Source organism: Peromyscus maniculatus, chromosome 6 (assembly GCF_049852395.1).
Source record: "Peromyscus maniculatus bairdii isolate BWxNUB_F1_BW_parent chromosome 6, HU_Pman_BW_mat_3.1, whole genome shotgun sequence".
Lineage (NCBI taxonomy): Eukaryota > Metazoa > Chordata > Mammalia > Rodentia > Cricetidae > Peromyscus > Peromyscus maniculatus.
In genome coordinates this window covers 112,829,687-112,841,991 of record NC_134857.1, presented here as the reverse complement: position 1 = coordinate 112,841,991, position 12,305 = coordinate 112,829,687, and the positions used below count along the sequence as shown (strand labels likewise).

The 12,305-nt window shown below is 38.7% G+C and overlaps 1 protein-coding gene across 3 annotated transcripts in view; it reads left to right on the top strand.

Moving 5' to 3' along the window:
- Arhgef38 (Rho guanine nucleotide exchange factor 38) overlaps positions 1-12,305 on the top strand; it is a 114,136-nt gene that overhangs the window by 72,748 nt on the left and 29,083 nt on the right. For all 3 annotated transcript variants that reach the window (XM_076575008.1, XM_076575007.1, XM_006970353.4), the window contains 2 exons: positions 5,913-5,930; positions 11,898-12,097. In XM_076575008.1, coding sequence (XP_076431123.1) covers positions 5,913-5,930; positions 11,898-12,097 — 218 coding nt within the window. The remainder of the gene's footprint in view (positions 1-5,912; positions 5,931-11,897; positions 12,098-12,305) is intronic.

Genomic DNA, 12,305 nt, shown 5'->3' with positions numbered 1-12,305 from the left:
AGACAAAGATTCAAGGCCCTGTAGAGACGAGGAAAATGCAATATTGTCAAACAATAATACTAACATAAATAAGATATGAAAGACGGGCTGCTGTTCATGCATTCTCAAGGGCCAGTGAGTTGGTTACATTAGTGGAATTCCTGAATAGTCCTCCTTGTTGCCTGGTCTCCTGTGGGGAGATTGTGAGGAGGACTAAGGCCCTGCCAAAGTTAGCTTCAGGACAATTAGACACTCCTCATCCATACCATGTGAGGAGACGGTAGTGGAGCTACACAAGTTTGAATAAGTTTTTAAGCCCTTGGTATTCTCCAAGCAATTGATAAGCATAGGTTTTATCTTCTCTCTGTAAATAGGGGACTCTGAGCCTGTGTTTGCTCTGACCTTTTAGATGAAACTGGAAGCCTGTTTAAAGCTAAACTCATCCTCCTTTTTCTCATCTTTTCAAGTTCTCCTATGGACCTCCACTCTTGAGGACTGTATACTGTTGAATGGACTGCTTCCGGCCAGGGGTTAACCAGTTTGAGGAAGCTGACATGTTAGGTCAAGATCTGGGAGTCTGCACCTCTAACACATCTTCGTGTGTCCTATTGTGTGAGAGAAAGGGGGGTCCCCCTTCGATGGAAGTTTGTAGCAGCTTTGGGGTGCAGTGGGGAGACTAAATGAGGCCACACTGGAGGAAGACTTTTCAGGCTCCAGTTAAAATGGAAAATGGCTTCAAATAAAAAGTATTTTGATTAAATTTCAGCTTTATTGCCCTCTACTGGCCAAGCATTGCAGGTCTTTCATCTTTTTCCATACCTTGAGAGAAAAAAAAAAAAAGTGGGCATTTATTGAAAGCTTGTGCTGTGGTGTGTATGCATATTGTGCTGACAAAATAAAACTTTATAGTCTCCAGGGAGATGGGCATGCTCAGATAACACGTGTGTGGGGTGGGCAGCTCAGGCTCATTTTTGTTGTTTCAGTGTAGGTCAATGTTACCATATCAGCTTGAAGAAAAATTAAAGTGTGAAATTGTATTTGCCTAAACACGTTCATATAAGAAGAACAAGTCCTCTACATGGACAGGTATTTTTATCTTCATGTAAGATAGTGACGCCCTGTGTACAAAACACCTTCTCACAATACATGTGTATTCCTTCAGGTTCTAGAAATAATAGGGGCGGGGTGGGAGGGGGGATCACACAATACATGAAAAAGTGGCATCTTTGATTAACCTGCATATCTAGGGACCTGGACAGAAAGCTAGTCAGTTTGGGCCCATAGTCCTCTTGACTGCTTCATCTAAGCTGCCTGGGTGATAAATGTTAGTGTGCCATGCAATTAACTTTTGATTCCTAAGAGAACAGAGCCCGCTACAGTATTCTCTATGCAGCACAGCTCAATACCATTTCCTTTAAAAGCAGTTCGAGGGTAGAAGTATTGTGGAATCTCAAGTTTACTTTCAGGCCCATTAGCTTGTTTTGTTTTTTAAGCTTCAAAAATACTGTTCCATGGTGTGTCCAATTCTGTGTATTCAGAACCACTCTAACTTTTAGAAATAATCTCCCCTGCCAAGAGGTGTTAAGGTGTAGAATGCACAAAATCCAAAGGAAACAAAATTGGCAGAACTATTTCTTAAGGGAAAGAAAATCAAAATAAAATAGTTTAAGCCGGAGCTATTTTCCCCAAAGTTGGGTTTCCATGAAAATAAAGCTGATGATGAATTGTGTGGGTCTGCCTGAGGCTGAGGGCAGTGGTATTATTGACATCACTGTAATATGACCCCAGCTGAGCCAAGCTTTCAATCCTGAGAAACAGGTTTTCAAACAGGTTTATAGGCCAAAGAGACTCCCGAACACCCTCGGGCTTGGTTTCCCTTGCCAAGTAATCAGTCAAAGCTATTACTGTCGCCCTGCCTTTTCCTATTGGCTAAATAAAGGAGCGGCTGCCATTTCTAATGAACATTAGCCTCGGCCTCCATTTTCAACAGTGCAAGGGATACTGGAATGAGCTGGTGTGAAGCAAAATATCCACATGAGAGGTGACTTCATGCCTCAGAAGCTAACGCAGATTTTCAAGGGACTTAGGTTACATTTTTAACAAAAATTAAAATATGTTTATTGAGGGCCTCATAAATATTTATTAAGAGTACTAGATAATGTTGAAAATATTTTTAATATATAAGCATGGTTCTTGCCCCCTAGGAACATAAACTCTAGTCAGAGATAAAACTGTCCGGAAAGCTTGCCAGCAATACAAAGTTCATTTAGTTAACACACCAGAAGGTATCTCTATAGGTTTAGCCCAAGATTAACCTCCAAAGGGAAGGCAGAGATGCTGCCTTGCTCTGTATGATATCCAGGCTTAGGAACCTTGGCTATTCTTTGAAGCTCATTATCATTCAAAAGAGAAAATTAGATTTGGATCCAGAAAATTAGTTTTAATGTGTTAGGGCAGTATTTCTTGGTGTGTGAGTTCTCCAGTGCCTGATACACCAGGAATGTGTGTGAACGGTGAGTAACTTTTAAAACAGGGTGGAGAAATATGGTTCTGTGATGAAGAATGACAGCCACTCTTACAGAGGACCTGGTTGTGCTTCTCAGTATCCACGTGGTGGCTCACAACCATTTGTAACTCCAGTTCCGGGGACTCTCACGCCCTCTTCTGACCTCTTTGGGCACCTGACATTCACGTTCACGTGGTACACATACATACACTAGGTAAAACACTCATACACATAAAAATAAATCCTTCTCTTAAAAAACCAACTAAAGTTATCTGGAAATGCAGTGTACACCTGCACCGACACCCTAAAAACTGGACATTTACATGCTCTTTTTATCCAGCAAGGAGTGTTTAGCCAAGTGGGACGAAGGGCCCTAGGACTGACTGAGATGTTGTATCACTACTTCTTTGCTGACTGAGGACTTCGTTGCTTAGCCTCTTGGGAGTTACTGATGATTTCTGACCTATTCGAAGAAGTGAGCATCGGCAACCATTCAGCAAGCTGTTCTATAATTAGAACAGCCTATCTGCCCCCCTCCTTTCTGTTTTCCAGTTAGAAATATTACTAAAGACTCTCTTATAGATCAGTGTCCCCAACAAGTCTGTTCATTCTGTAATAAAATAGGAGCAAAAGGACTTTTCTCACTTTTTTTTTTCATGGCTAGAGTCACATTTCTAGCCTCCTCATATCTTAGTGTTATAAATTAACCTGTGTTTATCTTTTTGCTAACAAAGGTCCCATCCTCAGGAGAAAAAACATTTACCTGTTGGTCATCTAGACAGTTTGGTCATGTTGTTCCTGTGGCTTTCCCGCTTGGAGAAGCAGCAAAAAGTTCATGCTGTCTAAGGAGCTGCATTTTTATTTTCTCACTACCATGTGTTTTGAATCCAAACAGAGGGTCCCATGGAAAAATCAAAACCACCTCTGGAAATTCTTTCAGCTTCTTGCAGTATGACATTGTTTGGAAACAGACCATAATCTTTAAGGAATAGAGCCACATAAAACCTTTAATTCGTGAGTCAAATTCTAATGAGCCCAGCAGGAGAGGGAGGTGATTATTTTATCCCATAAAAAGCTAAATGGATGCTGCTTAACTTCTTCCTGGATTGTCCTTGGCTGGAGTCACCTTCTGGAAAGCTTCAAAATCTATCATAAAAAAGAATGTTTCTTCTTTAGTGATGAGAAAATCAGGTGAAGCAATGATACAGTTTCCCGCTTTACAGAGTATGGCTCCCTCCATTAGAAAAACGTCAGGTTCCTTTATAGAAAGTGGCATGTAACGGGAAGCATATGCTTAGTTTTATTATAATTTTAGGTTGTTTGTTGAAGTAAATAAAAGAGAAAGAGAAAAGAGAGTTTTATGTCTCTCCAGGACTAAAAAACAAAATGGTTTCTTTCCACTTCAGTGTATTTACTTCCTAAATAACATTTGTTCAATCACTTGTTTCATTGGAAAATTGTGGTTTTATTTCTTTTGTTTTACTAATTTTATAATATATGATCTGCAAAAAAACAGATCCTAGAACAAATGAGATTCTCCACTAGAGGAAGATAAAAGTGAGTAGAAGAATGTGAACATAAAGGAAATGGATAGAAGTCCCAGGACCACAGAGAGACAGTTGCTTTCACTACAGATTTTTTAAATATCAATTAATAATTTCCTAAAGTTATAACAGGTATTGACTTTAAAGACAGTGTGATTTTGTCTTTGATTCCCATTTGGAGGTTTTGGACTTCTCAGAACCCAGTTATCTCCAGATGTCTGGGGATCCACTTACACGTACAGGTCTGAGGACTGAGGAAGGAGTTGCTTTAACACATATAACCATCTTCCACACGGATGGAGAACTGGAACTTTTTTAACTTATTCAGTCCAGTTCAGCATAAGTATTTATCATTAAATTTTTATCTCAATCGCTGAATACAAAAAGTCCAGGCATGGTAACACATGCCTTTAATTTCAGTGCTCAGGAGCCAGAAGAAGGAGGATCTCTGTGAGTTCAAGGCCAACCTGGTCTACATAGCAAGTTCCAGGATAGCCAGGAATACACTGTCTCAAACAAACTAACAAAAACATAGCCGTGTGATTTTTTTTATATTAGAAATATTTATGATAAAAATATTCACTGTATTCAAAAAGATTAAAAAGCACAAAGGAAGCTGTGGGTCACACGATAAACAGAAGCGATTGTGTAATTTTGTAATAGACACACGCCACGTTTAGGAGGAAACTTCCATCTCTCTTGTTTCTTAAATTTGTCCTGACTAATTTCCATTGTTTTTTCATGACTAATTAGTTTGACATATACTTTGAGCACCCAACACATATTGGTCACCTTTTAGATTGGTGTCATAGAAATAAACAAATTGTGTATCCATCCTCGCCTGAGTTGGAGAGACCAGCAATACACTAAAGAAGTGTGGCATATAGTAGGAAACATTAGCCTACCTTAGGAAGAGAAGGAAAAGCAGAGAATAGGGACAGCCAGGATGGTGTGAAGCATGGTGACCTTTGCAAAGACCAGTCAGAGAAGTCTTCTCAAGGAAGGGACACCTGAGCAAAAGCCTGAAAGGGATGAAGGAGAAAGGTACATAGAAATCTAGAGGGAAAACCATCTGAACAGAAGAAAAGTCTGGAGGCTGCTGCATGCCTACCTGACCTTCCTAGAAGCAAGAAGTCTGTGATTGCCATAGCACCTTGGGAGAAATGAGTACTAGGAAATGGGGTAGAGAGACAGGAAAAGGAGACACAGAGCATGTGCTTTTCCATGGGAGGACTTGTTTCACAGAAGCAAACAGCAGCCACCAAGGCTAGCAAGGCCTGCGTGAAGGCTGCATTTGAGAATTCTTGTTGAATTGTTAATACTGTGATAAGCCAAGCACAGTGGTGAGCACTTGTAATCCCAGCTCTAGGGAGGCTGACGCAGTAAGACTATCAGTTTGAGGTCAACCATGTCTATATAGGAGGTTCAAGGTCAGCTGAGGTTACATGGGGAGACCCTTTCTAAAGAATTCTCTTCCTAAACCTACATAGAGAGATTATAGAGTACTTAATAACATTGGTCTACAAGTCAGTTTAAGCCTTACTTTGTAAGCTCATAATCATGGTTGTCCTCATGATTGCGTTTGAAGGATTTTTTTCAAAATATGAACATAAATGAATTTAAAAACATACTTAAATTATTAAAATTTATTAACCAAATCACTAGTTTGAATTTTATGTATGACATTAAGCAAGATGGTAGATGTATTAAAGTGTCATTTTAGAACATATTTCTAATTAAAGACACTTGATTCCATGGGGCATTCATGAAACTTGCCCACTACTTCATTTGATATAGTAATTTATTTGAAAGTATTTGTAATGTTTCATATTATCCCATATGTGTGAATCTTTATTGATTTACTTTCTCTCCTTCTTTTACAGGAATATATATATGCAAGAGTAAGTACTTCTTTTTTAAAGATTTTTTTAATTTTCAATTTTTAGTTTTATTTATTCTTTGAGAACTTCATACAATACATGTTGATCATATTCGCGCTCTCCCCCAGATCCTTCCAGCTCCATTTCCTCATTCCACCCAACTTTGTGTCTTCTTTTTCTACCCATCAGATGTAGTTTGTGCTGCCCACACCCATAGTCTCACTGGTGTGTGGCGTTCCCCGGAGCATGGTTGACTTGCCAGAAGCAACGTTTTTTAAAGAACACCCGACTCCTCCTCTCCAATACCTATCACTTGCCAATATCTCCTTGGCGAGGGGTGGGACTTCCTGTCTACCGCCCATCTCCATTCTGAGATTTAGTCTCACTTGAGCTTGTACAGGGCTTGTGCGTGCTGTCATGGTTGCTGTGAGCTCATGTGTACATCTGTCCTGCTGTGTCTGTTAGTGCTTACATTTTTTTTTTCTAATTTTAATGATGGAAGCAAAATATACCTAAAAACAAAGCTTCTGGAAAAACCATTTGTTCTTTCCTGTCTTGTATCATTCCTCAAACTTGACCTTGACTTTGCGCCTGGCCTTGTGTTTTAAAAAAAAATCATAAATTTCATATAGAAAGGCAAACAACCCAGGATAGCCAAAACAATCCTGAACATAAAAATACTGTGGAAAGTGAGACCCTGTCTCAAAAAAAAAAATACTGGGGGAGGTATCACCATCTCAGATTCAAGTTATACTCTAGAACTATAGTAATTTTTAAATTTTAACTACTTGTTAATATGAGGGTGGGTTGCTTACAGAGGACAACAGAGGATGTTAGCTCCCCTGGTACTGTAGTTACAGCAGTTGTGAGCCCCCTGACCTGGGAGCTGGAAACTGCACTTGGCTCTGTGACAGCAGTTAAGTCTCACTGCTGAACCACCTCTCCATAATTGTACTTATTTATGAAATACAAGCTGGTGTTTTGATGAACATCTAGATTTTATATTGATCAATTTAGGCTACTTGGAAGCAACACTTGCACTACTTTTTTTAAAATAAAAATAAAATACAAAAAAACATAAGAAAAGCTACTGGATATTTCTGAACAAATCAGAATTTTTGTCTTTTGTAATCAAGCACATTACTTGTAATAAATAAGTCTATGAGTGCAAATTAACTTACTACAGACATTATTGGTGCATGCGATTTCAAGAGTACTTTATTTCCAGTTTTTCAGAGATGATTTTATGTATTACATTGCTATAATACTTTACCAAGCATATGGCAAATCCTAATATAATTTTAATTAAATTTCATATGCCAAGAAATCTCAGGAACTGCTCATCGTTCCTATCATTGGGATTGCTGGTGTGCCAAGGAACAGGTCTTCTTCAGCACATCTGTCCTAAAATAACAACCTTGGACTAGTCATAACAGTGATGAAGGCTGCAAAGATTAAAGCACAAGAAAAGCTTTTTCTATGTTATAGTAAAGTGTTGGTTGTCTTCATTGTGAAATCTTGTGTGATTTCAGAGGGAAAACATCATATACATATACGGCTTAGAAATGAAATATTGAATAGTTTCATTAAATACAAAATAGTTGGCTCATAGGACAATATGGAAGTTATTTTTATAAAAACATGTATACACACTAGAATGTATCCATTTCTCTAGAAGAAACCTGTGTCTAGCCTGTTTAGTACTAAAAGAATGATAATGGCTGGAGAAACGGCTTGGCAGTTGAGAGCACTTGTAGCTCTTACAGAGGATCCAGGTTTGACTCCTTGCACCCATGTGATGGCTCAAAACCATACGTAACTCCAGTTCCAGGGGTCCAGTGCCCTTTCTGACCTCCATGTGTACAAGGCACCCAGGGCAGAGGGCAGAGGACAAGTTTAGACAGTCTATTTTCTCCTTTTACCATGTGGGGTCCAGGAATCCTCAGACTTGGCAGTAAGTGCCCTTGCCCACTTAGCCATATCTCTGGCCCTGGTGAAGTTGATGATCGTTTTTGAAACATCAAAGAGGCTACCACTTTATAAATCTTTTGTTTCAGAAGGAAAGGGAACTGAAGAGGTGGCTCATAGTTAACGCAGCTGTCATGTAAGAATGAGGAACTGAGTGTGCATTTTCAGCACCCACATAAAAGCTGGACATGTTGTAGTCAAGGGTTAAGAGGACTCAGACAGGGAATCCCTGGAGCTGACTGGCCTGCCTGTCTAGACAAACTGGTAAGCTTTGGGTTCAGTGAGACTCTGTCTCAAGATATCGGATAGAGAGTGATTGGGGAAGGAAACTGCTGTTGATCTCTACACACACTACCACCACTGTGGCTGCTGCTGTTACCACCACCAATCACTGTCAGACTTTAGAGGTCACTGTTTACTTTCCATCTTCAATGTCTGTGGTACCTGTGTGTTTCTCTGAAGGATTTAAGCGTCTCCTGGTCCCTGGGGGACTGAAGTTTTCTGGGTGGCTAAGTGTGACTGTTTCTTCTCACGTTCTGGGTAATGGGTGCTGTCAGCAACTGGCTTTTCTTAAATCTCCTCATGACAATTTCCTTCTCCTGGTGTGTTCTGATGTTTTATCCTAGGAATTCTACCAATACATACTAACTCCTAGATTCCTAGTGTACTTAGTTGTTATTTCTGCTTTTATTCTTTTAATTACCAAGCATTCTTAATTCTTCAGATGACCTCCCTTAGCTTTTTTTTTTTTTAAGACCTCCCAAATTAGACAGCTTCTGAAATAGTGTTTTCACTATTTCATTTTGCTCCTTCTCATTTTGATCCCCAACCTCCTCGGCTCCCTACTCCTTTAGATACTAAGAAACTATTCATGGTAAATTTCCTGGAATGATTAAGTATTGCTTTTCCATAGTTAATGCTTCCATACACTCATCTACATGAGTTGTAATTCATTGTTTTCTTTTATTCTTCTAAAACTTAATAGTTTTGTATTTATTTTGAGTTCCATATTTCATGGTAAATGCTATTTGTTATGTAGCTCTCTACAGTTTCCTTTATCATTGACTTAAAAGTTCCATAAGGAGATTAAATTTTTAAAAGCTTTCTTCACAGTTACTGTAAAATAAATATAAAATTTAGAATATTTGTGGTCATGAAATAGAAGAAATCAAAAAATTATAGCCAGTCATCAAGTTGTGATTTTTCTTCTATTCTCCCTCTACTTAAAACACACAGGCACATTTCACATGGAATATTCTTTTTATTTTCCACCACACATTGTCTAAATATTATTTTTTCCTCTATTTTATTGGAAAAGCTTTGTGGCAAAACTGGATAGTGCTAAAACAAAGCTAACTGTGTTTGATTAAACTGATAAAGCCCCAGTAATCATGTGTGATGAGATAGTGTAGCTGTGTCTGGAACTAAACACTTGTCAAGAATTTGTGATACAAGAGGAAGCTGAAACAGCATTATATGTTAACGACTGCATTCAGTTTTGGCACAATATTGTGGAGCCCCACGACACATTTAGTTCCTTACTCTGGGGCAGCAGGTGACAACTGGATGATGTGGGGACATTATACATAGGACTCATCTGCCTCCACCATTATCAAAACTTAATCTCACTAGAGGGGATTAGATATGGCGGTGAACCTGTGACACCAAGCGCCTGGAGTGCTGTTATCTTTCAACACATCCTCTATCTTTTCTTCCACAGTGTAGTCTGTCTGATGTAGATACCAGAACATTATTGATTGTCTCTTGGGCAACTGAAAAAAAAACTATGTCTGAAGACAAAAGTACCTGGGAAATATCTCATTTTGTCAGTCATTTCTCAGATTTGCATTTATGATGCTTTAAAGAAACAATAATCATTTCTAATTATCATTGGAATCATAAAACAAAGGTACTGGAAATTCGGTGCTAAAGACTGATAGAAGCAGAAGTAGTGATAACACTTGAACTCGATTACAGGCCCAGACTGGTGTGTGACAGATCCAGATATAGGAGGAAGGAGAGCGGCGCACTGGAACAACTTCACCACTTAATATGTCTATGTGTCGGGCTCTTTGTTTTCTGTTTGGGTTGTTGTTGTTGTTGTTCTAGTTTTTAAAATGTACATATCTACATATACACAGGAATGACTCTAAATAAATGATCTGTTAGCTTTTTTCAAAGTATTTGATGACTAATTCTGGATGGTATTTTCAGTAGTTTTTGAATGATTACATAAATTAATGTTTGGTGGTAATCAAAGAATAAACTCATGAGAAATTCTGACTATAGTCATTTAGATACCATTCCCGGCTTATTTCCTGTCCCATTGGATTGTTTTCATAGGGTATAAATGATTGTTAAGGGATAATCTCTGCTTTGATACATTAAAAAAATGCTGCCAGCTACTGACATCCCATCAATCAAAATGCTTTTAGTTAGGTTTTCAATATACTTGATGGTATTTCATCTACTTCATCCAGTTCTTCTGGAAACCAATGATGTTTCTTTCCTCCCATCCCTGATATCTCTCTCTCTCTCTCTCTCTCTCTCTCTCTCTCTCTCTCTCTCTCTCTCTCTCTCTCTCTCTCTCTCTCTCTCGATCCTTCTCTCTGTCACCCCCTCTGCTTGCCTTTATCTTTGTTTCTTTATTGCAGACCTTTAGTGTTTGTTCTGGTTTTTCTTTAAAAACGTTTCCATTTGTTGTAGACTTTGTATTTGTTAGGCTAGTGTAATTTTTTCAGGATATGAGTAGACTCCTCCCTAAGTCATGTATTTATCCATTTTGAAATTGGGGGGGCGGGGTTAAAAGAACAGGACAGAAAGCCTTAAAACTCAGTGATTTCTCGGTCCAAATATGTGCATTGATGAAATGTAATCATGGTGGGAGATGCTGTGGTGACAGAGAAATTAGCCATAAATTGGGAAATAAAATGATTACAGACAGTACTAAGAGAGATGATGAACACAAAATATGGAGATGGAATAGAGATTGGTGTGTGTGTGTGTACACATGACAATTAGCATCTCTTAGTTTCTCATTTGTCAAATGAAGACTTGAACTATATGGTTTTTAAGATGCCTTTAGACCATTTTTAAAAAAATTTAATTCACTTTATTTTTCAAATTACATGACTATTGTCTATCCCTATTAGTATTTTTTTTTAAGTACAAGTATGAAAAATCCACCTGTTGGGACTTAAAAGGTGCCATTACGTTCTGTGTATCATTTTTTGTTCCCTAAATTGATTTTTAGAAGTTGCTACTGTCTGAAAGGTTTGGCAGTGGTTTGGACTGTGGCTTGACAGAGCTTGGGGCTTCTTACTCCTGCACAACCCAGGCCAGTGGGAAGGCTCCCACCCTGACTCAGAGGCACATATGGAAGTGCCATGGGTGTGTGCTGGTTGTTGCCTTACAGTGATGTGAAGAGCTGCTGATTTCACCTGGGAGAAAGAGATGAGGAAGCCATCTTGTGAGTGGCAGTTAGGGAAGTGTAGTAGTAATAATTCAAGCGTTATTCCCTGTGTTATAAATTTCTTCTGGAGTCTGTGGTAGGACCCCTGAATGAACAAACTTTCAGCTTGTTAGAAAAGAGAGGACAGTGTTTAGTTTTGACAATGGTTTTCAGGTAAAATATTTGAATTTTTCAATGAGTTTATATTGCTCACTGGTAATAATAAAAATACAATGAAGGAATTTCATTTTTCTTGGTTGTCACGGGGAAACCATATTCTGAAGCTGGTATTAAAGTCTGTTGCATACACTGACCGGTAAGTAAAGCTAAACATGGGTGCTGTTTGGTAGGTAGGTATACCTTATTTGTTTTCTTTTAGGTTTTTGTTTTGGTTAGTGGGATCTTTTAGCCTTGCTTCTTTTTGTCATTCTTTTAGCTCTTGTTTCCCTTTGGAAATTTTACATAGTTGAAAGGAGAAAAACTGTTTTAGGAGCAATCATTTTTTTTAATCACAAAATGAAAAACAAAGTTAGTAAACAACACATGAATATCAATGGTGTCTGTTGTAGAGGCAAACCAAACCTGCTGGACATGGGCTCTTTGATGATCAAACCTATTCAACGTGTGATGAAATACCCACTGCTACTGTGTGAACTTCGGAACTCAACCCCTCCCTCCCACCCCGACTACAGAGCACTGGAAGAAGCCTTCGCTGCTGTGAAGGACATTAATGTTAACATCAATGAGCTGAAGAGAAGGAAAGACCTGGGTAGGTGGAAGTGTGGAAGGCTGACTGTTCCCCAGGATTGGAGTGTTCTGTTTGTGTGTGACATCACAGTGTCTGAATGGCTACACAGCGGTCGAAGCGAACGCGATGATTTGAAATCTAGAGTCAGAGGACAGGAGCAGAGCATGAGATTGCCTTAGTAGCTAGGTTCAGGAAAAGACCATTAAAAAACTGGAAATTAAAAAAAAAA